Source organism: Hemiscyllium ocellatum, chromosome 12 (genome assembly GCF_020745735.1).
Source record: "Hemiscyllium ocellatum isolate sHemOce1 chromosome 12, sHemOce1.pat.X.cur, whole genome shotgun sequence".
NCBI classification, from domain to species: domain Eukaryota; kingdom Metazoa; phylum Chordata; class Chondrichthyes; order Orectolobiformes; family Hemiscylliidae; genus Hemiscyllium; species Hemiscyllium ocellatum.
This window is the reverse complement of record NC_083412.1, coordinates 8,496,769-8,524,720: the sequence shown is the minus strand read 5'-3', so window position 1 is coordinate 8,524,720 and position 27,952 is coordinate 8,496,769. Positions and strand designations below refer to the sequence as shown.

General features: G+C 45.0%; 1 protein-coding gene across 1 annotated transcript in view; it reads left to right on the top strand.

The window, feature by feature from the left end:
• The window catches only part of LOC132820653 (lysosome membrane protein 2-like), a 64,864-nt gene that overhangs the window by 15,131 nt on the left and 21,781 nt on the right, over nucleotides 1–27,952 (top strand). The window contains exons 3-7 of the mRNA XM_060832863.1: nucleotides 6,261–6,405; nucleotides 6,762–6,962; nucleotides 13,910–14,001; nucleotides 21,450–21,569; nucleotides 26,923–27,092. Coding sequence (XP_060688846.1) covers nucleotides 6,261–6,405; nucleotides 6,762–6,962; nucleotides 13,910–14,001; nucleotides 21,450–21,569; nucleotides 26,923–27,092 — 728 coding nt within the window. The remainder of the gene's footprint in view (nucleotides 1–6,260; nucleotides 6,406–6,761; nucleotides 6,963–13,909; nucleotides 14,002–21,449; nucleotides 21,570–26,922; nucleotides 27,093–27,952) is intronic.

Below are 27,952 nucleotides of genomic sequence, written 5' to 3'. Positions count from 1 at the left end.
TAACTGTACTGCTGCACCAGTCTTCAGTTGGACTGCCAGGGACTTCCACTACCTGTTGAAATCAGCTGATAGGGATCATGTGACACGGGGTCACTCTCCTTCATTGTCCAGAAGGATCTTGGTTCTGTGAAGGTAATGACAAATAAGAAAGTTGGGATTGGCATTTCTCCATACAGTCCCTTGTGTGACACAATCGTAACACATGGAGTTAAATTCCATTCCAGCTCAGAAGCTGGTCACTCGGGAAAAGAGGTTTGCCCTGTATTTGATCCTTATCCGCGCCCTACTGAATGTGTTCTTTGAAAATTAATTCCTGATCTTGGTGCAAGCAAAAGCCTTCTTGTTCCACTTATGAAATTGTGGATATGAGCTAGCTTTGTTTTCCTGTCATTATAGGTGGTGTTTCCAAAATGGAGTAGTCAAACTTTTTACCTAGGTACCCTTATATAACAAACCAAACTCAGAATTTAATTAAACAACCTTTCTTTATTCTAACTCTTGTTGCAACATTTACTTCTAACTTTATCAAACTTAACTTCAGCTCTAACTCCCTTCATTTAACTTTGCTGTGTCTTACTTCACTTAAGTAAAGTAAGTTAAAAATCACACAACACCAGGTTATAGTCCAACAGGTTTAATTGGAAGCACACTAGCTTTCGGAGCGACGCTCCTTCATCAGGTGATTGTGGAGGGCTCAATCATAACACAGGATTTATAGCAAAAATTCACAGTGTGATGTAACTGAGATTATACATTGAAAAATTGATTGTCTGTTAAGCCTTTTATCTGTTAGAATACAGTGATAGTTTCACTTCTTTCATGTGTAAATCACAAAACCCTTCTTTTTAAAGTTGCATTCTCGGATTAGCTGTTAACACTGGTGATAGCTAGACAATATGTTGAAGGTGTTAGCCCCCTGTGTTCTCTGTCTATGACCTGATGTTTAGATTGATTCTAACCCAAAAAGTGAGATAACAGAGTTTTACATAAATTCATGCAGTTTTTGAGCTCCGAGTTCTACATGATTGTATGCAGTTTTTGAGCAAAGTGCAATGTAACTCTGCAAGTACAAATTCACCCCACAAAATATATGTGTACATGTGGGTCTTTGTCTCTGTGTGTGTGTGTGTGTGTGTGTGTCTGTCTGTCTGTCTGTCTGTCTGTCTGGGGTGGGTGTTGTGAGTTTGAGGAAAGTGTGTGTGTGTGTAGTGAGTGCAGAGTGTCTGTGAGGGGGTGCATGTGGGAGTGTGTGTCTATAAGGGTGCGTGTGGGTGTCTGTGTGTACCTGTGTCCATGTGTATGTGAGAGTGCGTGTGTGTGTGTGTGTAGTGCAATGGTGATCACCTGTAATGTGACATGAATGTAAGGTCCCGGTTGAGGCCCTCCCTATAGGTACTGGACTTAGCTGTCAGCCTCTGCTCGGCCACTTTCCTCTGTTGCCTGTCCCGAAGACCACCTTGGAGGATGGTCACCCGAAGGTCTGAGGCTGAATGTCCTGGACCACTGAAATGTTCCCCAACTGGGAGGGAATCCTCCTGTCTGTAGATTGTTGTGCGGTGCCCATTCATCCGATGTCGTAGCCTTTGCTCGGTTTCCCCAATGTACCATGCCTCCAGGCATCCTTGCCTGCAACGTGTAAGATAGACAACGTTGGCTGAGTCACATGAGTACCTGCCATGTACAAGGTGGGAGGTGTTCCCACGTGTAATGGTGATATCTGTGTCCATAATCTGATACGTCTTGCAGCGTCCACCGTGACAGGGTTGTATGGAGTTGTCCTGAGAGCCGGGCAGTTTGCTATGAACAATGATCTGTTTGAGGTTTGGCAGTTGTTTAAAGGCAAGTTGTAGAGGTGTGGGGAAGGTCTTGGTGAGGTGCTCATCCTCATTGATAATGTGTTGCAGGTCACAAATAACATGGCGTAATTTTTCAGCCCCTGGGAAGTACGAGGGCTGTTGCAGCACGTGTCAGTTGCAGCACGTGTCTGTCTCCTGAGGAGGTCATTACGGTTCCTTGCTGTGGCACATCGGAACTAGCGGTCGATGAGTTGAGCATCTTACCCCGTTCTTGTGAGGGTATCTTTGAGTACTTCCAGGTGTCCGTCACATTCCTCCTCATCTGGGCAGATCCGGTGTATGCGTAGGGCTTGTCTGTGTGGAATAGCTGTTTTAAGGTGTTTTGGGTAGAAGCTGGAGAAGTGTAGCGTTGTGAGGTTGTCTGTAGGTTTGCGGTAGAGCGTGGTGCTGAGGTGTCCGTCCTTGATGGAGACGCACATGTCCAAGAATGAGACAGACAGTCGAGAGTAGTCCATGGTGAGTTTGATGGTGGGATGTAACTTGTTGATGTCACTGTGTAGTTTTATCAGTGACTCCTCGCGATGGGTCCAGAGGAAGAAAATGTCATCAATGTACCTGGTGTATAGTGTTGGTTTGGAGATCCTGCATAGAGAAGAAATCTTGTTCGAACCTGTGCATAAAAATGTTGGCATATTGGGGTGCAAATTTGGTCCCCATGGCTGTTCTGTGTGTTTCGATGAAGAATTGGTTGTCAAAGGTGAAGACGTTATGATTGAGGATAAAGCGGTTGAGCTGTAGGATGGTGTTTGGAGATTGGCAGTTGTTGGTGTTGAATACTGAGGCTGTTGCCGTGATGCCATCCTTGTGGGGATGCTGGTGTAGAGTGCGGAAAGGTCCATTTGATGAGGAATGTTCCCGGTTTGACTGGTCCGTGGGTGCTGAGTTTCTGTAAGAGTCGCAACAGAAGCTGGAGATCCCCTGTACAATAGGTTTCAAGATGCCTTCCACATAGTCAGAGAGATTCTCACATAGGATCCCATTGCTCGACACGATGGGATGTCCTGGTGTGTTGGCTTTGTGTATCTTCGGAAAACAGCAGAAGTTGCCTACACGAGAAGTACATGGGATGAGGGCGAGTAGGGAACTCTGAAGGACTGGCTCCAAAGTTCTGATCAGTGTGTTTAATTCTCGGGTGTGTTCTTTGGTCAGATCAGCTGGTAGTTGCCTGTAGTGTTCCTGGTTGTTCAGTTGTCAGTCCACTTCCTTGCAGTAATCTGTTCTATTCTGAATGACAATGGCTCCTCCTTTATCTGCTTGTTTGATGACAATGTTGTCATTGGTGTTGAGAGCCTGGATGGCGTTGCGTTGTGAGCGGGTGATGTTTTGCTCTACCTTGTGGGTAGGGCTGATGAATCTGGCATTTATATATTTCCTGACAGTTTGAGCATACATGTCAAGCCCAGGGCAGCGGCCCTCTGGTGGGGTCCATGTTGACACCTTCTTTGGTCACTCCTCTACAGATCCCTGTGATGACTGTTCCAGTCGTCAGTGGGATCACTGCTGGCACCTTGAAAGAATTCCCGGAGTCTCATTCGTCTGATGAACTCCTCAGTGTCTGCTGCCAGAACCAACAGGTCCGTTTTGGTGGTGGGGCAGAAGTTGAGACCCCTACTCAGGACTTCAATCTCTTCCGGTCGTAGGGAAAGAAGTGAAACTATCACTGTATTCTAACAGATGAAAGGCTTAACAGACAATCAATTTTTCAATGTATAATTTCAGTTACATCACACTGCAAATTTTTGCTGTAAATCCTGTGTTATGATTGAGCCCTTCAAAATCACCTGATGAAGGAGCGTCGCTCCGAAAGCTAGTGTGCTTCCAATTAAACCTGTTGGACTATAACCTGGTGTTGTGTGATTTTTAACTTTGTACTCCCCAGTCCAACACCGACATCTCCAAATCTTCACTTATTTCAGATTTGACCCAATCTGGAGGTTGGATTTGAAGCAAAAACTACCCCGAATCGAGTGAAGTGGCCAACTTTGTTCTCCACTCAGGTCTTTTCTGCTGGGGTTCTGTGTCTTCTCTGAGGATAACGTCAGGGCACATACTTCCCAAATGTTGGTTTCAAAGGCTTCTCCTGAGAAAATTTGTTTTTTTTTTCTGTTGGCTTATCTTAAAATGTGATTGATTTCCAGAACTTCTATGGCACTCAGCCAATGAACCCTGATCCCACCATGTGACCCCAGCCAATGGAATTTTACTGGTTATAAAAACTCCCAATTGGTTAGCACTGCTGCCTCACAGCGCCAGCAACCTGGGTTCGATTCCAGGCTCGGGCAACTCTCTGTGTGGAGTTTGCATGTCCTCCCCGTGTCTGTGTAGGTTTTCTCTGGGTGCTCAGGTTTCCTCCCACAATCTAAAAATGTACAGGTTTGGTGGAATGCCCATGCTAAATTACCCATAGTCGAAAAGTGTGGTGCTGGAAAAGCACAGTTGGTCAGGCAGCATCCAAGGCGCAGGAGAGTTGATATTTCGAGCATAAGTTCTTAATCATTATGCTCAAAACGTCAATTCTCTTGCCTCTCTGATGCTGCCTGACTGGCTGTGCTTTTCCATCACCATACTTTCGGCTCTGATCTCCAGCATCTTCAGTTCTCACTTTCTCCAAATTGCCCATCGTGTTTAGGGATGTGTAGGTTAGGTACATTACTCGGGGGTAGATGTAGAGGAATGGGTTTGGGTGGGTTATTCTTTGGAGGGTCGGTGTGAACTTGTTGGGCCAAAGAGCCTGTTTACACACCGTAGGGTTTCTAATTACAAATATTAAACAGCAGCCATATTCCAAGCCCCACATAAGGTAATATTGTAATATGAGCTGATCACATGACATCTGCCCTTATTTGGTCAACACAGGATACTGCAGGTCACAGCAGGTCCTGGCTGAGATTTTTACTGAGGTCAGCATTTAAACTAGCTTGACCAAAATTCCCAGCATGCTTCATTGTAGCTCAAACCGACTTGGGGCCATTTCTGCTGCTGCTGCCTGATCACATTAGAGATTTGCCACTTTGTTTGTACAGTGTGGGGGCAAGTACATGGCAACCAAGGTACTCCCTCCACCATTTGAAAAAATCGCACCCAATTGCCCACAATTTGGGTTATTAAGAGCTGACACGGTGGCACAGTGGTTAGCACTGCTGCCTCACAGCGCCAGGGACCTGAGTTCAATTCCCGCCTCAGGCGACTGACTGTGTGGAGTTTGCACGTTCTCCCCGTGTCTGCGTGGGTTTCCTCCGGGTGCTCCAGTTTCCTCCCACAGTCCAAAGATGTGCGGGTCAGGTGAATTGGCCATGCTAAATTGCCCGTAGTGTTAGGTAAGGGGTAAATGTAGGAGTATGGGTGGGTTGCGCTTCGGCGGGTCGGTGTGGACTTGTTGGGCCGAAGAGCCTGTTTCCACACTGTAAGTAATCTAATCTAGACAGGCCAAACGGATGATTGGTGAAAAATCACAGACCTCAACTCTGCCATCGCAGGTCATCTATAGCTTCTGGTTTTTAAAGTCAGCCTAATCTTCCTCTGAGGATCCGATAGGTTGGGGGGGGTCAAAGGGTGATGTAGGTGAGACTGGGAGTGTTTGGTGATGGATTTACAGATGTCATCTCTTTGCTACATCTATGGAAACGCGTGTCCCTAGATTTCGGGGACACTGGAACCTCAAGCTCCATAATCCAACGAACCAGTGGCCCTGGTAACCCCCATTATAAACCAGCCACGGAGTGTGAGTCTATTCAAGGCAACTCACCCCATTATTATCCCATCTCCCCCCCCCCCCCCCCCCCCCCCCCCCCTCCAGGTAGGGGGAAGTTACACCAACAATTTCAATTCTGGGGTCTGTATTTAAAGGGCTTGTCATATGAGAAGTGGTTGAGGACTCTGCATCTGTACTCGATGGCGTTTAGAAGTATATGGGAACATTTTTATTTCAACTTGGAGAATACTGAGTGATCTGGATAAAGTGGTCTTGGAGAAGATGTTTCCACTAGTAGGAGAGATCAGGACCCAAAGAAACAGTCTCAGAGTGAAAGGAGGACTCTTTAGAACTGAGACGAGAGGGAATTTCTTCAGCCATAGAGTGGTGAATGTGTGATACACATGGCCACAGAAGGCTGTGGAGGCCAAGACATTGAGTGTATTTAAGACAGCTCGGTTCTTGATGAGTCAGGGGATTAAGGGCTATAGGGAGAAAGCAGGAGAAGAGGATTAAGAATCATATCAGGGATGGTGGAGCAGACTGAATGGCCTAATTCTGCTCCGAAGTTTTATGGTTTTGACGTCCAGAATAACACTGTGTGGCCTGTGTGCTGTTTGGAATAAGTGAATATTTCTTACCTGCTCCTTATTTCTCCCAACATGTTGAACTTACCTAACCTAACAACTCCCAATGGTTCTCGTTCCCAACAGGGAGTTCCGACATCGTGCTAACGTGTCGTTGTTCAACAATTCCACGATCTCAGCCACAACTCAGAGAAGCTTTGTCTTTGAGCCAACAATGTCAGTGGGTGATCCGAGGGAGGACATCATTACGACAATCAACATTCCATTTATTGTAAGTAGGAGGATGTACATCAGTAACATAGAACAGTACAGCACAGTACAGGCCCTTTGACCCTCTGTTATGCCAGCCTTTTATCCTACTTGAAGATCAGACTAGCTTACATACCCTTCATTGTACCAACTTCCATGTGCCTATCCAAGAGTCGCTTAAATGTCCCTAATGTATCTGACTCTACTCCCACTGCTGGAAGTGCACTCCACACACCCACCACTCTCTGTGTAAAAGAACCTACCCATACACTGATGTGCGAACAATGTTCAGATTCCACCTTCTGGCACCTGGTAAGTGCCTCCAGCCCTTGTACCCCCTGCGGGTGTAACACTTCTCTCTCCAATTTCCTTTGCCAGACTCTGTTGCAAATGCTGAGGCGCAGTGGGATCACCCAGAAGATCTTTGCATCTGCGCTATTTACCTTGAAGAGGAATGAGCTGTTCCAGAGCCAGAGTGTGGAGGAGTGGCTTTGGGGTTACGAGCACCGTCTGCTGAAGCTTGGTCATAAACTGTTGCCAAGTGTTTTCCCGGGCAGCCAGTTTGGATTTTTCTATGGAGTAAGTAATCAGTGCATTTTGAACAATCCGGATATAGGATTAAAATAGAACATTACTGTCGAGCATTCCCAGAATTCATTAGTGTTAACTCCTGTGGTGTTTCTGTGTGAGAGCGATGATGCCTGATGCATCACCACATGGTGGTCTTACTGACCAGGATTCATCAATCATCACTGCACACCCTATCTCCTAAATCTCATTAGTTCAGAATGGTCAAAATCTTGAAACTCTGAGGCAGAGTGATATTCCTGAATGTCATCAGTTGGTTTTGTTGGTAGTGACCATGTGTTAACTGGATATTGATAAGCACTAACAATCTCCATTAATAGTTTTTCACCCTCCTCGCCAGATTGTTATCCACTCCTTTGTTTATTAAACTGTTCTTCTATCTCTTTGGAATCTATCCCCACCTATCATTTACTCCTCACCCTTGTCAACCTAACTATCTGGTGCATATAAACCCACATTTTCCGGGCTACCATCAGTTCTGAAGAAGAGTCACTCAGCCCGAAACAACTCGATTTCTCTCCACAGATACAGCCAGACCTGCTGAGCTTTTCCAGCAATCTCTGATTATGTTTCTAATTTACAGCATCTGCAGTTCTTTCAGTTTTTATTAACTGGATATTATTTGGTTGTCACTTTTAGCTCTTATTTTGGATTGGGATTTTCCACAGTGCCTTTAAGAATGCTACTTTGTGGCACAGTGATAGTGTCCCCACTCTTAGAAGGAGAGACCCACCTGCTCCAGAGGTGTGTAATAACATCAATGAACAGGTTAAAATAAAAAAAAACAAATAATGTCCCAAGGAGGACGACAGATTAAATCACTTTGGTCTTCCTGTTTCACTAAAACACAAGAAACCGGGTAATAAGAGTTTTGTTTTATTCACTCGTGAGACATGGGTGTCGCTGGTTAGGCCAGCATTTATAGCCTGACCCTAGTTCCCCTTGAGAAGGTGTTGGTGACCTTCTTTCTTGAAGCATTGTGCGGTAGCTTGACCAAGCACAGTGGGAGTAGGCCATTCAGCCCCTTGAGGCTGCCCCATGTGCTTTTTTTCTTTGCTCCACACTCTGGAAGAATACATTTGTCTTCATGGTGAATCATGATTAGGGCTGACTTTTTTGGTCTCAACTCCATTTTCTGCCTAATCCCTATATCCCTTATTCCCTGAGGAATCACAAATCTGTCAGTCTCGATCTTAAAAACTTTCAGTGATGCAGCATTCCCAACCATTTGAGGCAGAGAATTTCAAAGAGTCACAAGCTTTTGTGTGTGGAAATTGTTCCTCATCTCGATGTGAAATGAACATCTTCTTATCCTAGGAGTGTGCTGCAGTCTCTTAGACTAGCAGAAGACTAGTATTTGACGTTTAGACTAGCATTATTAGGCTGACCAGAGACATGCACATTTTAATCAGAACATCTCTCATTCTTGTCTAATCCAGTTAATATCAATCCAATGTACTGAACCTTCACTGGAGGAACCAGCAGTCCATTTAAAATGGGCTGACCAAGAGTTCTACACAACACTGTGACAAAAGAAGAGGCGAGAGCACAGTTTTTCCTTTGCATTTGATGCAGGATGTGGATAGCATTTGCCAGGCATTTGTTACCCATTTCTAATTGCTCTGAAGAGTGTTGTTGAACCACTGAAGCCCTTGGGCTGCAGTTACACCCACCTTGCTGTTAGGAAGGAAATTCCAGGACTTTGACCCAATGACACTGAAGGAGCGGTGATATATTTGCAAGTCTGGATGGTGAGTGGCTTGGAGGGGAACTTGCAGATAGTGATGTTCCCTTTTCTTTCCAGATGGGTTTGGAAGATGCTGTCTAAAAGAGTTTTGGTGAATTTCTGCAGCGCATCTTGTGGATACTGCTGCACTGAGTGATGGAAGAAATTGTTGCCAATCAAGCGATCTCTTTGGCCTGAATGGTGTCAAGCTTCTTGAGTTATTGGAGCTGCACCCATCCAGACAAGTGAGATGTATGCCATGTATTTATGCTGACATATTGGCTATTTGGACTCATCCACAAACAGAGTTTAAGAAAGTTATCAATTCTCTATTCAACTTAAAGGTACTCCAAGCCAGTCGCCATCCTGACTTGGAAATAGATCGCTGTTCATTCACTGTCACATGGTCGAATTCCCCACCTAACAGCATCGTGAGTCAACCTACAACACGTGGGCTGCAGCGGTTCAAGAATGCAGTTCCTCACCATCTTCTCCAGGGTGACTAAAGATGGGAAATAAATGCTGGCTCCAGCTAGTGATGCTCACATCTCACGAGTGAATTAAAACCTTGCTATCTTACCGCTCTTTGCCTTTCCCTCCTGTACAGCTGCATTCCTCCAAATATCCATAGTCCTTAACAGTATCCAGAATGAAAAACCGATTATCCATCGGAACATCCAGGGATTCCTGCACTACCTACTTACCTCTCTTGGACTGCCTGGCACTCACCCATTCCCATGTGCCTGCCTGCACCTAACCTGTGGTGTGATCACCTCCCTGAATGAAATAGACACATAGGCCTCTGCCCTGCCAATGTTCAACAGTGCCTCCAGTAATGCTCTAGTTCTGAAACCTGGCACTCAGTCTTGTGCAGTCGGTGACATGGGCTTGTCTAGGTGACAAGAAGGGGCCACAGGATGGACGCTCCACTTGGTCGAGCTGTCCTGCCAAACTTTGACATTATATGTTGCAGTTTTTTAACGTTACCTAGTTTTACTCACTCTAACTTACTTTAACCTGAGTCCTATACTTTTAACTATCACCTGGAGATTGACAGGAAGTAGAAATTCTTCACCCTTACTCACAATTCGGGTCCTTCTTTAAACTCTTGAAGCCATATAGAGCATTGTCTCAACCTCATCTGGAAAGTTAGGTCCAGTTCTGGATGCCAAATTTTAGGAAGGAAGAGAAGAAATGTGAGATGGTGCAAGTCAGATCCACATAAACGATTCCAGGGATGAAGAATGTCAGATGGATTGGAGAAGTTGGGATTGTTCTCCCTAGAAAAGAGTAGACCGGGAGGAGATTTGATGGAATTATTCAAAATCATGATGGGACCTTGACATGGTAAATGGGACGAACTGATTCTATTGGTAAAAGGATGTGAACATAGGAGGTATGGTTAGTAAGCTGGAGATGACACCAAAATTAGTCGTGTATGGACAGTGAAAAAGGTTATCTCAGAGTACAACATAACCTTGATCAGATGAGCCAATGTGCCGAGGAGTGGCTGGTGATAATTTAGATAAATGTGAGGCATTGCATTGTGGTAAGGCAAATCAGGGCAGGACTTATACATCTAATGGTAGGGTTTTGGGTAAAATGCTGAACAAAGAGACAGGGAAATAAAAATGGAGTTGAATTAAATAGCCACTTAGTTGTTGTATCAATCAATCAATTGCATATTGCTGAGAAAGACACTTTGCTCTTGTCAGGACCTCTGCAAGAATGCCTAAACTAATCGCAGGAGAAAACAGTGCTAATTGGTTGCTAAATTGGCTTTGATTCTGGGTCACATCTTCCCTGCATATCTTGATCAAATTCTGAAATTTATGTTGCCTAGTCCCAAGACCATCACAGTCCTTGTAGAATTGCAGAATGATGCAGGTTCATAATTCCTTGAAGGTGGAGTGACAGGATCGTGAAGAAAGCAATCAATACACTTGCTTTTATTGGTCAGAACATTGAGTGTAGGAGTTGGGATGTCATGTTGTGGCTGTACAGGACATTGGTTGAGCCAATTTTTGGAATACTGCATTCAATTCTGGTCTCCCTGCTATAGTAAAGACACTGTTAACCTTGAGAAGATGCACAAACAATTTACAAGAAAGTTGCCAGGGTTGGAAGGTTTGAGCTACAGGGAGAAGCTGAATAGGCTGGGGCTGTTTTCCCTGGAGCATCGGAGACTAAACCTTATAGAAGTTTATAAAATCATGGGGGGCCTGGATAGCATGACTAGGCAAGGTTTTTCCCTGGGGTGGGGGAGTCCATAACTAAAGGGCTTAAGTGAGAGGGCAAAGATATAAAATGGATCTAATGGGAAACCTTTTCATGCAGAGGGCGGTGCGTGTATGGAATGAGCTGCCAGAGGAGTTGGTGAAGGCTGGTACAATTACAATATTTAAAAGGCATCTGGATGGGTATATGAATAGGAAGGGTTTTGAGGGATCTGGGCAAAATGCTGACAAGTGGGTCTAGATCAGTTTAGGATATCTGGTCGGTATGGACAAGTTAGACTGAAAGGTCTGTTTCCATGCTGAACATCTCTATGACTCTAAGGACAGAAATGGAAGGGGCTCAGATTTAAGGTATTGACAACAGAAGCGATGACACAGGATATGATTACAATCTGGGAAGTGCTACCTGAGAGCATGTTACAGGCAGGTTCAATCAAGGCAGCAGAGCAACAGCTGGGTAACTTCCTCCTGTAGACGGCCAGCATAGACATCATAGAATGCCAGGGACCTGGGTTCGATTCCCGCCTCAGGCGACTGACTGTGTGGAGTTTGCACGTTCTCCCCGTGTCTGCATGGGTTTCCTCCGGGTGCTCCGGTTTCCTCCCACAGTCCAAAGATGTGCGGGTCAGGTGAATTGGCCATGCTAAATTGCCCGTAGTGTTAGGTAAGGGGTATATGTAGGGGTATGGGTGGGTTGCGCTTCGGCGGGTCGGTGTGGACTTGTTGGGCCGAAGGGCCTGTTTCCACACTGTAAGTAATCTAATCTAAGAATGCCTACAGTGTGGAAACAGGCCATTTGATCCAAAAAGTCCACACCCCCTCTGAAGAGTATCCCACCCAGACCCATTCCCCTACCCTATTACTCTACATTTCCTATGACTAATGCACCTAACTGACACATCCCAGAATACTATGGACAATTTAACATGGTCACTCCACCTGACCTGCAAGTCTTTGAATTTCACGCAGACACTGAGAGAACGTGCAAACTCCACACAGGTAGTCTCTTGAGGCTGGAATCGAACCCAGGTCCCTGGTGTTGTGAGGCAGCAGTGCTAACCAGTGAGCCACCTTGCTGCCCCTCAACATGATGAGCCAAATGGTGTCCTTATGTTCTGTAATCATTCTGCAATTCTACAAGGACTGTGATGGTCTAAGGACTAGGCAACATAGATTTAAGAATTTGATCAAGATATGCAGGGAAGATGTGACCCAGAATCAAAGCCAACTTAACAACCAATCAGCACTGTTTTCTCCTGCAATTAGTTATGTTTAGGCATTCTTGCAGAGGTCCTGACAAGAGCAAAGTGTCTTTCTCAGCAATATGCAATTGATTGATTGATACAACAACTAAGTGGTTATTTAATTCAACTCCACTTTTATTTCCCTGTGTGTGCGCACAGGTTGGGTTCCTGTGAAATTCAGTGTCTGGCAAAACACCGTAATCAAACCACATGCGCTAATGAAATAGGCAACAATATTTGGATGTTTAACATAGGGTCTTTAGATGTCAACTTTACATGTCTGCACCCTCAGTAACTGGATAGAAATCCCATTCAGGAGAGTTAGCCTGTCCACCGTGCCAATTTCAGGCCAGCTACCTGTGAAATTAATGTGTAAAAGGTGTTGAAGGTTATTGGCTTTGACTGGTCAGGCTGATAGACATACATCCTGCATATCAGCAATAATGAAACACATATATGTCTTGTCCATCAAGCTAACCGGTAAATTACAGACTGCAGGACAGATCTCCATAAACCGGATGTCAGTGTTGTGATTTCTCTCCCTCTTTCTGCATACCCTCTAACCCAGGGGCTTTGCCATCCAGGCACTTTTGGATCTAGAAATGTGATACTTTATCTGAAAATAAAATGAACAATGTATTAAATGGACAGCAAGTTTCTAAAAATGATTGGCCTTTTTCTTCATTTGGTTAGAAACCATAATATTACAACACTTTATCATTCTCATCAACACTGTGAAAGAATGGTTAGAGTCCAAGAATCCCTACAGTGTAAAAGCAGGCCATTTGGCTTGTTGAAGTCTGCACTGACTCCTCCACCCCTACCTTATCTCCGTAACCCTGCAAATTCAATGGCTAATCCACCTAGCCTGCACATCCCAGGACACTCTGGGCATTTTAGCATGGCCAATCCCACCTAACCTGCACATCTTTGGACTGAGAGGAAACCCACACAGACTTGGGGAGAACATGCAAACTGCACACAGACTGTCATTTGAGGATAGAATCAAACCCAGGTCCCTCTTGCTGTGAGGCAGCAGTGCTAGCCACTGAGTCACTGTGCCATCCTCCTTTCTTCTCCTCAAGCATCTTTTGACTAAAATAGTGCCTCTTTATAGTATGCATGCAATCTCGTGTCAGATAACACTGATGGTCATGTCTAAGGCCTGACAACATTACCCGGTGTTGAACTCGGGTGGACAAAGTTTAAAAATCACACATCAGCAGGTTATGGTGTTGCTAGTGCTTCCAAATAAACCTGTTGGATTATAACCTGTTGTGTGATTTTTAGCTTTACCTGGTGTTGACAGCCTAGACATGAGGCTGTATGGCAGCAGATCAAATCATTTGGCACATTAAATATTGTCATATGGAGTCAAAACTGACCTGTAGATGTTACTGTTGATGCCCATCTAGTTCACAAATGTTTCTCAGAGACATTTGGCTGCACAAAACCCATGAGAGTCGACATATAACCCCAACAAAACACTAAATGAATGATTTACTACCCTCAGGATAACTAAAAGTAACCACCATTTTAGCAGTTCCAGCCATTGCCAAGGCTATTCAAAAGTAGGTCCATTTATTGCACTGTACCGAGTTTCCAATTGTTAAATTTTATATTGTAAATGCTTGTGTGTGTGTGTGTATAGACAGCTCATGGAGGAATCATAAATGATTATCTTCAGCTAAAGAAGGCACTTTCTATGACAGTATTTCAATCCATTTCCAGATGAATGGAACAAATGACGGGGAGTATTTATTCAATACTGGCAAAGATGACTATATGAAATTCACGGAAGTAATGATGTGGAATGGGCAGGAGTAAGTAACTTCTCCTTACTACAACTGACAGCTATAATCTTATCCTAATGCAATATGAATAAAGTAAGCGTGAATTCTGTGTTGGTAAATCTAGCTTCTGATGGACTAACTGAAGATTCTCACTGCTATGTTGTCACTAGGTATTGTCCAGCTATTGGCAAAATGCAAATGAGAACGCCATCTTTGTAGCCTTGTGGTTATTTGGTTTGATTTCAGGATCTGGGTCACTTACTGCTCATTCCTAATTACCCCAGGCAGTGAGCCACCCTTGAGTTCCACTTTGGAGCGTCCCACAGTGCTTGGAAAGTACTTTGTGCAACGTCTCTCCGTTGTAACTATAGTGACCATTGCAGCCAGCTTGGGCATGACAAGATCCCATGAAGAGCATTGGAGCAAATAGGCAAGTGATCCAATATAAAAATTGAATATAGCAGCATGTGCAAATCAGAAATAAAAGCAGAAAGTGCTGGAAATCCTATAGAGCGAGAAACAAAACTAATAGTGGGGGAGGGGAAACAGGAATTGAATGGTCTCTCCTGAGGTCAGTTCATAGAATCCCTACACTGTGGAATCTGGCTATTTGGCCCATCATTTTCACACCGACCCTTCAAAGAGCATCCCACTCAGCCCTACAAATCTGCTTTTCCCATCGCCGATCCACCTAACCTTTCGACTGTGGGAGGAAACTGGAGCACCTGGAAGAAAGCCACGCAGACTCGGGGAGAGCATGCAAACTCCATACAGACAACCGCCCAAAGCTGAAATTGAACCCAGGTCTCTGACACTGTAAGGCAACAATGCTAACCGCTGAGCCGCCACTTTGGAGGCAAAGTGTCCAGCATTTAGTTGGGCCAGAGGATGAGGAATGGATACCCCACCATTTTGTCACCAAGATTTGAATTAAAATTTACTTGGGGACCTCATCCTGACTGAACTGGTCTTTAACCAGTGGCAGTTGATGCAATTGTCACGTGGGGAATCTGGAAAGCAAACTCTGTTGCGTTTTCCCAGGGGCGGCGGGAGGGGAGGGGGAGGGGGATTCACGTCAGGTCAGGCAACCACTTGGTCATGGCATCCGGGAAAGGGCTGGGAGGAGAGATGTTAAGAGGTACCCTGAAAACTAGTCTATACATTCATTTTGGGGCTTTTTCTGTCGAGTCAGTCCAGGTGGTGAATAATGGTCAGTGGTCTGGGATTGGTCAAAAATGGTCAGGGGCTTAACAATGCAAAATCATGGAGTGCTGGGGAAAGCAGGATGCTCCAAGTCTGGGGATGGGCCTCATTGTCCTGGACCGCTGGAGACATAGTGACAGGGAGAGAGGGCAATTGGAGATTATGATTAGATTCCCTACAGTGTGGAAACAGGCCCTTTCGGTCCAACTAGTCCACATCGACCCTCCGAAGAGCAACCCACCCCAGATCCATTCTCCTACACCTAACACTACGGGCAATTTAGCATGGCCAATTCACCTGACCTGCATATTTTTGGACTGTAGGAGTAAACCAGAGTACCCGGAGGAAACCCACGCAGACACTGGGAGAATGTGCAAACTCCACACAAACAGTTGCCCGAGGTGGGAATTGAACCCAGGTCTCTGGTGCTGAGGAAGCAGTGCTAACCATTGAGCCACCGTTAGGCTGGGAGCTGATAGTGAAGAAGAGAGAACTGGGAATTCTGGAAAGGGACACTCCAAGCAGATCACGGTAATTCTGACCCACACACAGGGAGGAGGTAATTCCAGCAAGGGGATGGGAATTTCCACAATAATGTCCTCTGGAAGTAAAGTGACGACGTTGACGTAAAAGGTTCAGTGGAAATGGAGGGAGGCTGAAGGGTCAATGGGGGCATTGGGAAATGAAAGGGAAGGTGAGAGTGAGGGGATATTCATGTGTTACAGGTGCAGCCTGCAATTCAATCGCATTGAAACACGTAGCGTCAAAAGTTAGCTGTGCAGTAACTATGAAGAAATGGCTGACAGTGTGCAAAGTGGGATATTCCGGGAAATACATCCAGGGAAGTTATTTGGGTGGAACTAAGAAATAAGAAAGGGATGATCACCTTATTGGGATTGTATTATAGACCCCCGAATAATCAGAGGGAAATTGAGAAACAAACTTGTAAGGAGATCTCAGCTATCTGTAAGAATAATAGGGTGGTTATGGTAGGGGATTTTAACTTTCTAAACATTGACTGGGACTACCATAGTGTTAAAAGTTTAAATGGAGAGGAATTTGTTAAGTGTGTACAAGACAACTTTCTGATTCAGTATGTGGATGTACCCACTAGTGAAGTTGCAAAACGTGACCTACTCTTGGGAAATAAGGCAGGGCTGGTGACTGAGGTGTCAGTGGGGGAGGACTTTGGGGCCAGCGACAATAATTCTATTTGTTTTAAAATAGTGATAGAAAAGGATAGACCAGATCTAAAAGTTGAAGTTTTAAATTAGAGAAAGGCCAATTTTGACGGTATTAGGCAAGAATTTTTGAAAGCTGATTGGAGGCAGATGTTCGCAAGTAAAGGGACGGCTGGAAAATGGGAAGCCTTCATAAATGAGATAACAAGAATCCAGAGAAAGTATATTCCTGTCAGGGTGAAAGGAAAGGCTGGTAACTATAGGGAATGCTGGATGACTAAAGAAATTGAGGGTTTGGTTAAGAAAAAGAAGGAAGCATATGTCAGGAATAGACAGGATAGATTGAGTGAATCCTTAGGAATTCCTATAAAGGAATAGGAGTATACCTAAGAGGTAATCAGGAAGGCAAAAAGGGGACATGAGATAGCTTTAGCAAATAGAATTAAGGAGAATCCAAAGTGGGTTTTACAAATATATGAAGGACAAAAAGGTAACTGGGGAGAGAATAGGGCCCCTCAAAGATCAGCAAGGCGGCCTTTGTGTGGAGCCACAGAAAATGGGGGAAGATATTAAATGAATATTTTTCATCAGTATTTACTGTGGAAAAGGGTATGGAAGATATAGACAGTAGGAAAATAGTTGGTGACATCTTGCAAAATGTCCAGATTACAGAGGAGGAAGTGCTGGTTGTCTTGAAACGGTTAAAAGTGGATAAATCCCCAGCACCTGATGAGGTGTACCCGAGAACTCTGTGGGAAGGTAGAGAAGTGATTGCTGGGCCTCTTGGTGAGATATTTGTATCATAAATAGTCACAAGTGAGATGCCAGAAGACTGGAGGTTGGCAAACATGGTGCTACAGTTTAAGAAGGGCGGTAAAGACCAGCCAGGGAACAAGAGACCGGGGAGCCTGACCTTGGTGGTGGGCAAGTTGTTGGAGGGAATCCTGAGAGACAGGATGTACATGTATTTGGAAAGGCAAGGACTGATTCGGGATTGTCAACATGGCTTTGTGCATGGGAAATCATGTCTCACAAACTTGATTGAATTTTTTGAAGAAGTGACAAAGAAGATTGATGAGGGCAGAGCAATAGATGTGATCTATATGGACTTCAGTAAGGCGTTTGACAAGGTTCCCCATGGGAGACTGATTAGCAAGGTTAGATCACGTGGAATACAGGGAGAACTAGCCATTTGGATGCAGAACTGGCTCAAAGGTAGAAGACAGAGGGTGGTGTGGAGGGTTGTTTTTCAGACTGGAGATCTGTGACCAGTGGAGTGCCACAAGGATTGGTGCTGGGCCCTCTACTTTTTGTCATTTACATAAATGATTTGGATGCGAGCATAAGAGGTACAGTTAGTAAATTTGGAGATGACACCAAAATTGGAAGTGTAGTGGACAGCGAAGAGGGTTACCTCAGATTACAACAGGATCTGGACCGGATGGGCCAATGGGCTGAGAAGTGGCAGATGGAGTTTAATTCAAATAAATGCAAGGTGCTGCATTTTGGGAAAGCAAACCTTAGCAGGACTTATACACTTAATGGTCCTAGGGACTGTTGCTGGACCAAGATACCTTGGAGTGCAGGTTCATAGCTCCTTGAAAGTGGAGTCGCAGGTAGATAGGATAGTGAAGAAAGCATTTGGTATGCTTTCCTTTATTGGTCAGAGTATTGAGTACAGGAGTTGGGAGGTCATGTTGTGGCTGTACAGGACATTGGTTTGGCCACTGTTGGGATATTGCATTCAGTTCTGGTCTCCTTCCTATCGGAAAGATGTTGTGAAACTTGAAAGGGTTCAGAAGAGATTTACAAGGATGTTGTCAGGGTTGGAGGATCTGAGCTACAGGGAGAGGCTGAACAGCTGGGGCTGTTTCCCCTGGAGCATTGGATCCTGAGAGGTGACCTTATAGAGGTTTACAAAATTATGAGGGGCATGGATAGGATAAATAAACAGTCTTTTCCCTGGGGTGGGGGAGTCCAGAACTAGAGGGCAGAGGTTTAGGGTGAGAGGGGAAAGATACAAAAGAGACCTAAGGGGCAACGTTTTCACGCAGAGGGTGGTACATGTATGGAATGAGCTGCCAGAGGAAGTGATGGAGGCTGGTACAATTGCAACATTTAAAGGGCATTTGGATGGGTATATGAATAGGAAGGGTTTGGAGCGATATGGGCCGGGTACTGACAGGTGGGACTAGATTGGGTTGGGACATCTGGTCGGCATGGACAGGTTGGATCGAAGGTTCTGTTTCCATGCTGTACATCTCTATGACTCTAAGTGGGTTAGCTACTGTCCTTTTCACAAAAGGCAGAGTAAAGCATTTGGAACTTGAGGCCCTGCTAGGGACATTTGCAGCACTTGTGCCTCTGCTGATTTATTAATCCTGGCTTCAGTTTGCATTTCAGCAGCAGATCCATCATTATCCAAGGATGCCCATTAAGGGATTAAGGCATTAAGTGATTACAGTGGGGACTAATTGCCTCCTTGCCCTCTCAGCTCAGAAAATTTAATCAGGTAATGTTTCAGAATGCATGTAGGTTGACCCGAAATGTTTGAGAATCCAGCGTTGACTGTGCAAGGGGCAGCGGTTTATGCAGCTTCTCTCTGTACACCACTACACTGTGAGGCAGAGTGGGCGTGTGAACTGCTGGTTACCTTGATTGCGATGTGCTCCTTTGAAAAGCCGATACGTAGAATGAACATTCACTGCAAAAACAATGTGTGGTATCATGACTGAATCACTCATAGGCTGGGTGTAAGTGTAGGATAGTGTGGATGGGCCACCCCAGCTACTTGGAGCCTCAGTTTTGTCCACATTTACGGGCAACACCTCAGCTCTAGTCCTCAACACACTGGTTCAGTGTCTGAGGCTGTCATCAGTTAAGGAGTTGGCTGTTTTGAGAGATTAGATTAGATTCTCTACAGTGTGGAAACAGGCCCTTCAGCCCAACAAGTCCACACCGACCCTCGGAAGAGTAACCCACCCTGACCCATTCCCCCACCCTATATTTACCCCTGACTAATGCACCTAACACTATGGGCAATTTAGTATGGGCAGTTCACCTAACCTGCATTTCTTTGGATTGTGGGAGGAAACTGGAGCACCCAGAGGAAACCCACGCAGCCACGGGGAGAATGTGTAAACTCCACACAGTCACCTGAGGCAGGATTCGAACCTGGGACCTGGCCTGAGGCAGCATTGCTAACCACTGAGCCACCGTGCTGAGCAGTGGTGGACCACAATGACCTCTTTCATCCTTGAGATGTTTTGAAGAGGGAGGTCATCTCTCACATGATTGAGACTTCACCAGGTGCAGCTCTGTGCTGCACATTTTAACAGTGAGCATGTATTTACAAAATTAAAAGGCTACTGTGATTTTTTTTCCATATGGACTCTCGATGAGTTATTTTCTTCGTTTTCCCTCCCACTATGTCAAAGTGCAGCTGGGCTGGAGGAAGCCCACTCTCCAGGTAGTCCTGGTGGTGGACCTCTGAAGAAATTTGGGTGGTCATGCCCGATGCCAGTCTCTTGCCCTGAACAGGCTTAACCACCTGAGCTTGATCTTCCACCAGCTATGGAATTATGGGTGAGCTAGAAGTAGAGAGAGTGTAGAGTGTCCTGAGAGAAGCTTGCTGGGGCTCCTGAGCGTAGCTCCTCCAGTCTGTGGATACCTACTGGCTCTCTCTTCATCTCCCTGAGCACGTGAACTGAAGCCCTTGGTTCTCATCTTGCTTCCCCCTTGATTCTGAGCAGCAATAGCCACAGTGTTAGGGAATGCAGCTCCATGAGTATATCCAGCAGGCATTGTGTGTGCTGGAGCCTGGTAATAGCAACCCTGTCCATAGAGATAGCCAGGCAGAGCCAGTGAAAATCTTTAGGAGCATTATTCTTTTCTCTCTTCACCACTGAATAATTCCACAGTTAAGTTTATCTCCTAAGGAATCTTTGGAACCCTCTTCTTGAAAAGGTGGTGGAAGCAGAGTGTTTTCATTTTTTTATGGCTGATGTAGACAAATTCTTGATAAACAAAGGAGGCAAAATGTTATCGGGGTTATGTTGGAATGTGGAGCGTTGAAGGCAGAACATACTCAAAGGACCGAGTGGCCTTCTCCTGCTGTTATTCCATATGTTTGTATAAAAGAGAACAAAACCAGGACAGATGGAGCCAAAGTGATTAGATCAGATTCCCTGCAGTGTGAAAACAGGTCATTTGGCCTAACAAGTCCACACTGACCCTCAGAAGAGCAACCCACCCAGCCCCATATTTACCCCTGACTAAGGCACCTCACAGCATGGCCAATTCACCTGACCTGCACATCTTTGGACTGTGGGAGGAAACTGGAGCACCCGGAGGAAACCCACGCAGATGCCGGGAGAATGCGCAAACTCCACACAGTTACCTGAGAGGGGACTTTGGTCCCTGGCGCTGTGAGGCAGCAGTGCTAAGCACTGAGCCACTGTGCTGCCCTAAAGAGTAGTTAGGGAGAAACTGTTTCCATGGTAGGAAGATTGGGAACCAGTCAACACTGATAAAAGATGATATGCAAAAGTACCAAAGGTGAGGTGAGAAATCATTCTGTTTTTTTATTCAGGAGAGTGTAGTTAGAATGTGTTGTTTGGCAGTGTGGTGATTGCAGAGTCAACTGGGGGTTCCAGTTCAACTGTGCTCTTGTAGAGAGCAAGTGCAGGGCACCATGGGACAAAGGACCTCCTTCTGTACTGTAAAGATCCCATGTATCCATGATGACAAAGAAACGGTGCACAACCTTTTGCCAAATGTTCACCAAAATTGCAAAGCAATTTGCACAGATTCATTGAAGTGTTACAGTTGTGGATGCATCTTATCAGTAGCATATGTCAAAATTATTTCCCAGAAGTCAAATATTTTTCAAAAGATGGATAGCATTGGGACTGCTTCCTGCCTCAGCAAATTAAATTTGAGGGTAAAGTGCGTTGCTGGAATTATGTTAGAGAACACTATACCTGGGTAAGCCTCATGTTGACATTTGCTGTATCAGATCACTGTTGCAGAGAGAATTAACCAAGGCAAAGGTCTCAATGATTAACAGAAAGTTGATTATTATCTTTTGGACAGGTCTCTGAATTTGTGGGCATCAAATGCATGCAACATGATAAATGGAACTGATGGAGCCAGTTTCCACCCTTTGATCAAAAGGGACGAAAAGCTTTACATTTTTGCATCTGATATTTGCAGGTAATTGCATAGACGACTTAGGTGTAACTGCGGGAGGGAGCAGAGTTGGAGCCACAATTATTGATAATATAAATGACTTTGTGAATGTACTGTCACCAGGTTTGCAGATGACACAAAAGCAGGTGAAGGGTAAGTGGTTCAGTTGGCAAAAACAATTCTACAGGGGGATATAGACAGGCTAAGCCAGTGGGCAAACACTTGGCAGATGGAAGATAATGTGGGAAAGGGTGAGGTTATGCACTTTGACAGGAAGAATAATGGGCATGAATATTATTTAAGTGAAGAAAGATGGAATGTACCAGATGGATTTTACTATTCCTCATGCATAAACGACAAAAAGCTAGCATTCAAGTTCAGTGGGTAATAGGGAAGGTATATGGAATGTTGGCCTTTATTTCCGAGGAAATGTAAAATGAAAATAGGAAGGTTTCGCGAAAACTACACAAGGCAGTAGTTTGGCCACAGTTGGATTACTGGGACAGAGCTTGGTCTTCTTATCTAAGGAATTGAAGACAGTCCAGAGAAGGTTCATCAGGTTGTTCCAGAGTATGGAGGGACTGACTTATGAGCAGGGTGGGCCTGTACTCATTGGAGTTTCCTGAAGAAGGGCTTATGCCCGAAATGTTGAGTTTCCTGTTCCTTGGATGCTGCCTGACCTGCTGCGCTTTTCCAGCAACACATTTTCAGCTCATTGGAGTTTAGTAAAATGAAATATGCAGAAATTCTTCAGGGACTTGACAGGGGAGATGTTTATCCAAGTGGAAAGTCTAGCACCACAGGGCATTATCTCAGAGTAAGGGGGTCATCTATTTAAGACAGAGGTGAGGAGGAATTTCTTCTTTCAGAGGGTACAGAGGGATGTTGAGGCTGGGTTGTTAATTATGTTTAAGGTTGAGATCGACTGATTATTTAATCAGTAAAGGAATCAAGTGTTACGGAATTGAGGGTTATTAGGTCAGCCGTGATCGCATTGAATGGTGGTGCAGACATGATGGGCTGAGTGGCCTTCTTCTGTTTCTGTGGTAACAGTGTGAAAATCAGAGCTCTGAGGAACTAAAAGGACACTGATGATGTGCTAAACAAATTCCAGGTATATATGTATGTGTATATGTGTGGGGAGAGAGAGAGAGACTGTATGTGTAAGGAGAGAATGAATAGACTGAGACCATTTCTCTGGAAGAAAGTGGGCTGTGATATGACCCTTTTTCTCCCTCGGGGTGGCTGTAAAGGCTGGGTTTAATAGGAAAGACAAAGATCAAATGTTGCCAAGCATGGAGGTACCCAACACTAGTGGTCATAACCAGCAAGTAGTCATTAACAAATCTAGTCAGAAATTCAGGTGAGATTTCCTTTTTCCCAGAGAAGGTAAGGCTCACGCCCACAGGGATGGCTGGACTGAAGGGTGTCCTTATATTTAAGGAGTAGCTGTCAAATAGTTGAAGGAGCAAATGGTAAAAGGTATTGATCGATGAGGTGAAGAGGATGGTGAGAATGTTAACACAAACATTGGCAAGGACATGTTGGTCAGAATGGACTGCCTCTGTACTGCAAATATTAATTAAGCACTGCATTATCTTGGCAGCAGGACATTGCAGAGTGCATTTTATTTTAGAACATTGAACATAGAAAAATACAGTGCAGTACAGGCCCTTCGGCCCTCAATGTTGCGCCGATCCAAGCCCACCTAACCTACACTAGCCCACTATCCTCCATATGTCTATCTAATGCCCATTTAAATGCCCATAAAGAAGAAGAGTCCACCACTGCTACTGGCAGGGCATTCCATGAACTCACTACTCGCTGAGTAAAGAATCTACCCCTAACATCTGTCCTATACCTACCACCCCTTAATTTAAAGCTATGCCCCCTCGTAATAGCTGACTCCATACGTGGAAAAAGGTTCCCATGGTCAACCCTATCTGAACCCCTAATCATCATGTACACCTCTATCAAGTCACCTCTAAACCTTCTTTTCTCCAATGAAAACACTCCCAAGTGCCTCAGCCTTTCCTCATACGATCTTCCTACCATACCAAGCAACATCCCGTTAAACCTCCTCTGCACCCGTTCCAGTGCCTCCACATCCGTCCTATAATATGGCGACCAAAACTGCACACAATACTCCAGATGCGGCCGCACCAGAGTCTTATACAACTGCAACATGACCTCAGGACTCCGGAACTCAATTCCTCTACCAATAAAAGCCAGTACGCCATATGCCTTCTTCACAGCACTATTTACCTGGGTGGCAACTTTCAGAGATCTGTGTACATGGACACCAAGATCCCTCTGCTCATCCATACTACCAAGTATCCGACCATTAGCCCAGTACTCCATCTTGTTAATCTTACCAAAGTGAATCACTTCACACTTAGCTACATTGAACTCCATTTGCCACCTTTCTGCCCAGCTCTGCAGCTTATCTACATCCTGCTGTAACCTGCCACATCCTTCCTCACTGTCAACAACTCCACCGACTTTCGTATCATCCGCAAACTTGCTCACCCAACCTTCTAGCCCCTCCTCCAGGTCATTTATAAAAATGACAAACAGCAATGTTCCCAAAACAGATCCTTGCGGAACACCGCTGGTAACTGCACTCCAAGATGAATCTTTACCATCAACTACTACCCTCTGTCTTCTTCCAGCCAGCCAATTCCTAATCCAAACTTCCAACACCCTCAATGCCATACCTCCGTATTTTTTGCAGTAGCCTACCATGGGGAACATTATCAAATGCCTTACTAAAATCCATATACACCACCTACCACTTTACCCTCGTCCACCTCCTTAGCCACCTTCTCAAAGAACTCAATAAGCTTTGTGAGGCACGACCTGCCCTTCACAAAACCATGCTGACTATCCTGATCACATTATTCCTATCCAGATGTTCATAAATCCTATCCCTTACAATTCTCTCTAAGACTTTGCCCACAACAGAAGTGAAACTCACTGGCCTATAGTTACTAGGGTTATCCCTACTCCCCTTCTTGAACAAGGGAATCACATTTGCTATCCTCTAGTCTTCTGGCACTATTCCTGTAGACAACGAGGACATAAAAATCAAGGCCAATGGCTCTGCAATCTCCTCCCTTGCTTCCCAGAGAATACTAGGATAAATGCCATCAGGCCCTGGGGGCTTATCTATATTCACCCTTTCCAGAATTTCCAACACCTCTTCCCTACATATCTCAAAGCCATTCATTCTAATTAATTGTGACTCAGTAATTGTCACAGCTCCTTGGTCTTCTATTCCAGAAATGTGTGGGACACAACCACAGCCAATCTTTATCCACGTGGACATTGATTTACAGAATTGAGCGCTTAGACCTAAGAACTCCATAGGTGAAAGTGAGGACTGCAGATGCTGGAGATCAGAGTCCAGATTAGAGTGGTGCTGGAAAAGCACAGCAGGTCAGGCAGCATCTGAGGAGCAGGAAAATCGACGTTTTGGGCAAAAATTGATCCTTGCTAAAGGGCTTTTGCCCGAAACATTGATTTTCCTGCTCCTCGGATGCTGCCTGACCTGCTGTGCTTTTCCAGCACCACTCTAATCTCGAGTAAGACCTCCATAGCCAGAGTTCTAGTCTGCTTCAGTTCAGAAATAATTAGCCTGTTCTTACAACCTCTCTGTTTGTATCACTTCCTCGGGTGCGTCTTGAAGCCAAACTATATGGCTTGCAGTTAGGTTCATGTCCACTGTGCCACAAACACCCCTTCTGTGTTTGCTTAAAGAAGCTCAAGTGAGTCCCCAGTAAATGCCCATCACCTATATATATGTAAGGTCAGTTGGTATATAGTTAATACATTGTCTTGCTTCTATTTAAATAAAAATTAGGGTTGATATGCATTGTGTTCCAGCAAAGCTCTGCACAAGCTGGTAGAACAACACCTCATTTTCGCTTGGGATCCCTGCAGCCGTCTGGACCCAGTATCGAGTTCAATAATTTTATGGCCTGAACTCTCCCATATTCTTGTCCCCAACCCTAGACACACACACCAGGCCTTGTTATCACAAAGTCTGACTTTACACACTACCTATTATTAGCCACTAACAGTCTCCATTAACAGTTATTCAACCTCCCAGCCAGATCTTTATCGACTCCTTTGTCTGTCTAACTGCTCCGTCTCTTTGGGCTCTATCCCCACCTATCACTTACTGCTTAGCCCTCCCCCCCCCCCCCCCCCAACCTTAATGTCTGCATATAAACTGACATTTTCCCAGCTACCATCAGTCCTGAGGAAGGGTCACTGGACCCGAAACATTAACTCTGAGTTCTCTTTAGATGCTGCCAAACCTGCCGAGTTTTTCCAACAACTTCTGTATTTGATTAGATTAGATTAGATTAGATTAGATTAGGTTAGATTCCCTACAGTGTGGAAACAGGTCCTTCGGCCTAACAAGTCCACACCAACCCTCTGAAAAGCGACCCACCCAAACCCATTCCCTACCCTATATTTACCCCTGACGAACACACATAACCCTACGGGCAATTTAGCATGGCCAATTCTCACCTAATCTACACATCTTTGGACTGTGGGCGGAAGCCGGACCACCCGGTGGAAACCCACGCAGACACGGGGAGAATGTGCAAACTCCCCACAGACAGTCGCCAAAGCTTCTGATTTCCAGTGTTCATAGTTCTTTCAGTTTTTATTTATATGGCAAGTCCAGTTCAGTTTCTGGTCAATGGTAATTGTTGATAGTGAGGGCTTTAATAATCGTAACACCATTAATTGTCAAAAGATGATGGTTAGATTCTCCCTTGATGGTAGTTGACTGGCACTTGTGTAGCGTGAATCTGGTACACCCACCTTACCCCAGTTCCAACCTGCCAGCTCAGTACCATCCTCATGATCTGTCCTACTGCCAATCTTCCTTCCACCCTCCTCTCTGACCAATCACCTTCATTCCCACCTCCATCCACCTATTGCACTCCCCAGCTCCAATCCCCTCCCATTTATCTCTCCACCCTGGAGGCTCCCTGCCTCATTCCTAATGAAGGGCTTTTGCCCGAAATGTCGATTTTCCTGTTCCTTGGATGCTGCCTGACCTGCTGTGCTTTTCCAGCACCACTCTGATTTTCAGCATCTGCAGTCCTCATTTTTGCCTACATTCTTTAGGTGTTATGTAGCTGTGGAATAATACTGGAGGTGGAAGGGAATGAAGAGGGTGAAATGGAAGGAGTATGAGCGCTCAAAGCAGATAGAATGGAGCCATAGTAGAGAGTTCCGGGATGTACTTAAGGGGACAGTGGAGTGTGTGTGTGTGTGTGTGTGTGTGTGTGTGTTGTAAGTTAAAAATTATAACTTCAAGCAAGAGATGACTTCCAATTGTTGCTGCTTCACACAGGTCTTTCTACCTGATGTTTGAAAAGGAGGTCGAAGTAGAAGGCATTGGTGCCTATCGATTTATTCTGCCAAAAGAGGCTTTCGCAAGTGACCATCCCAGTAACAAAGAGTGTTGTCCAGGAGGGAAATGTCCATTGTCAGGAGTCCTGAATATCAGCACCTGCAGACAAGGTGGGCCATTGACAACCTCTTACTCTGCCGGGATCATAGGGCAATGTAGAGCTAGTACTGTTCAGTCAGCTTCCTACACATCTGAAACCAGAATCACTTTGCGGTCCCACAAGTGGGTCATTGTACCCTTAGCATCGGCAGAGATGTCTACAGAAATAGGCCATTCAGCCCTAAAAGGGGAAGTCGGATATGCTGTCTTCCAGGTCAGATGTTCAATCGAGGCATTACCTTATGGGAGACTAGAGCGAGGTATCCAAGTTCTTGACCAATATAAATTCCTCAACTGACATTATTACGATGGATTGTGTAGTCATTAGCATGTGGCTGTTCCTGAGATCTCTCTGATCCCAATTGGCTCATTTTTTCTACATTATTTAAGTGATTACATTTTAAGTGTCCTAACTGACTGTAAAGTCTGACGGTTGTGCACTGCATAAATGCAAGCCTTTTTTGATCATGGCTCACATTCTAACACATCCCGATGTATTTACTGATCAAATGCCACCTCCCCCGTCAACATTCATCTCCATCTCCCTTCAGCATTCACCCCCATACACTCCTTCAACATTCATCCCTCAAATCCCCTTCAATCCACCGGCTTCAACATTTACTAACTCGTACCCTTTCAATATTCACCCCCAACAATTCCTCCTTTCAACAATTATCCTCAACCATCCCTTTCACATTTACCCCCATCCCCTTCAGCATTTACCTCCATCCCCTATTCAACATCCACTCTTTCCACCTCTGGCACGTCGATTTTCCTGCTCCTCAGATGCTGCCTGACCTGCTGTGCTTTTCCAGCACCACTCGGATCTATAACCTAATGGTTCAAAAAGGCAGCTCATCATCACCTTCTC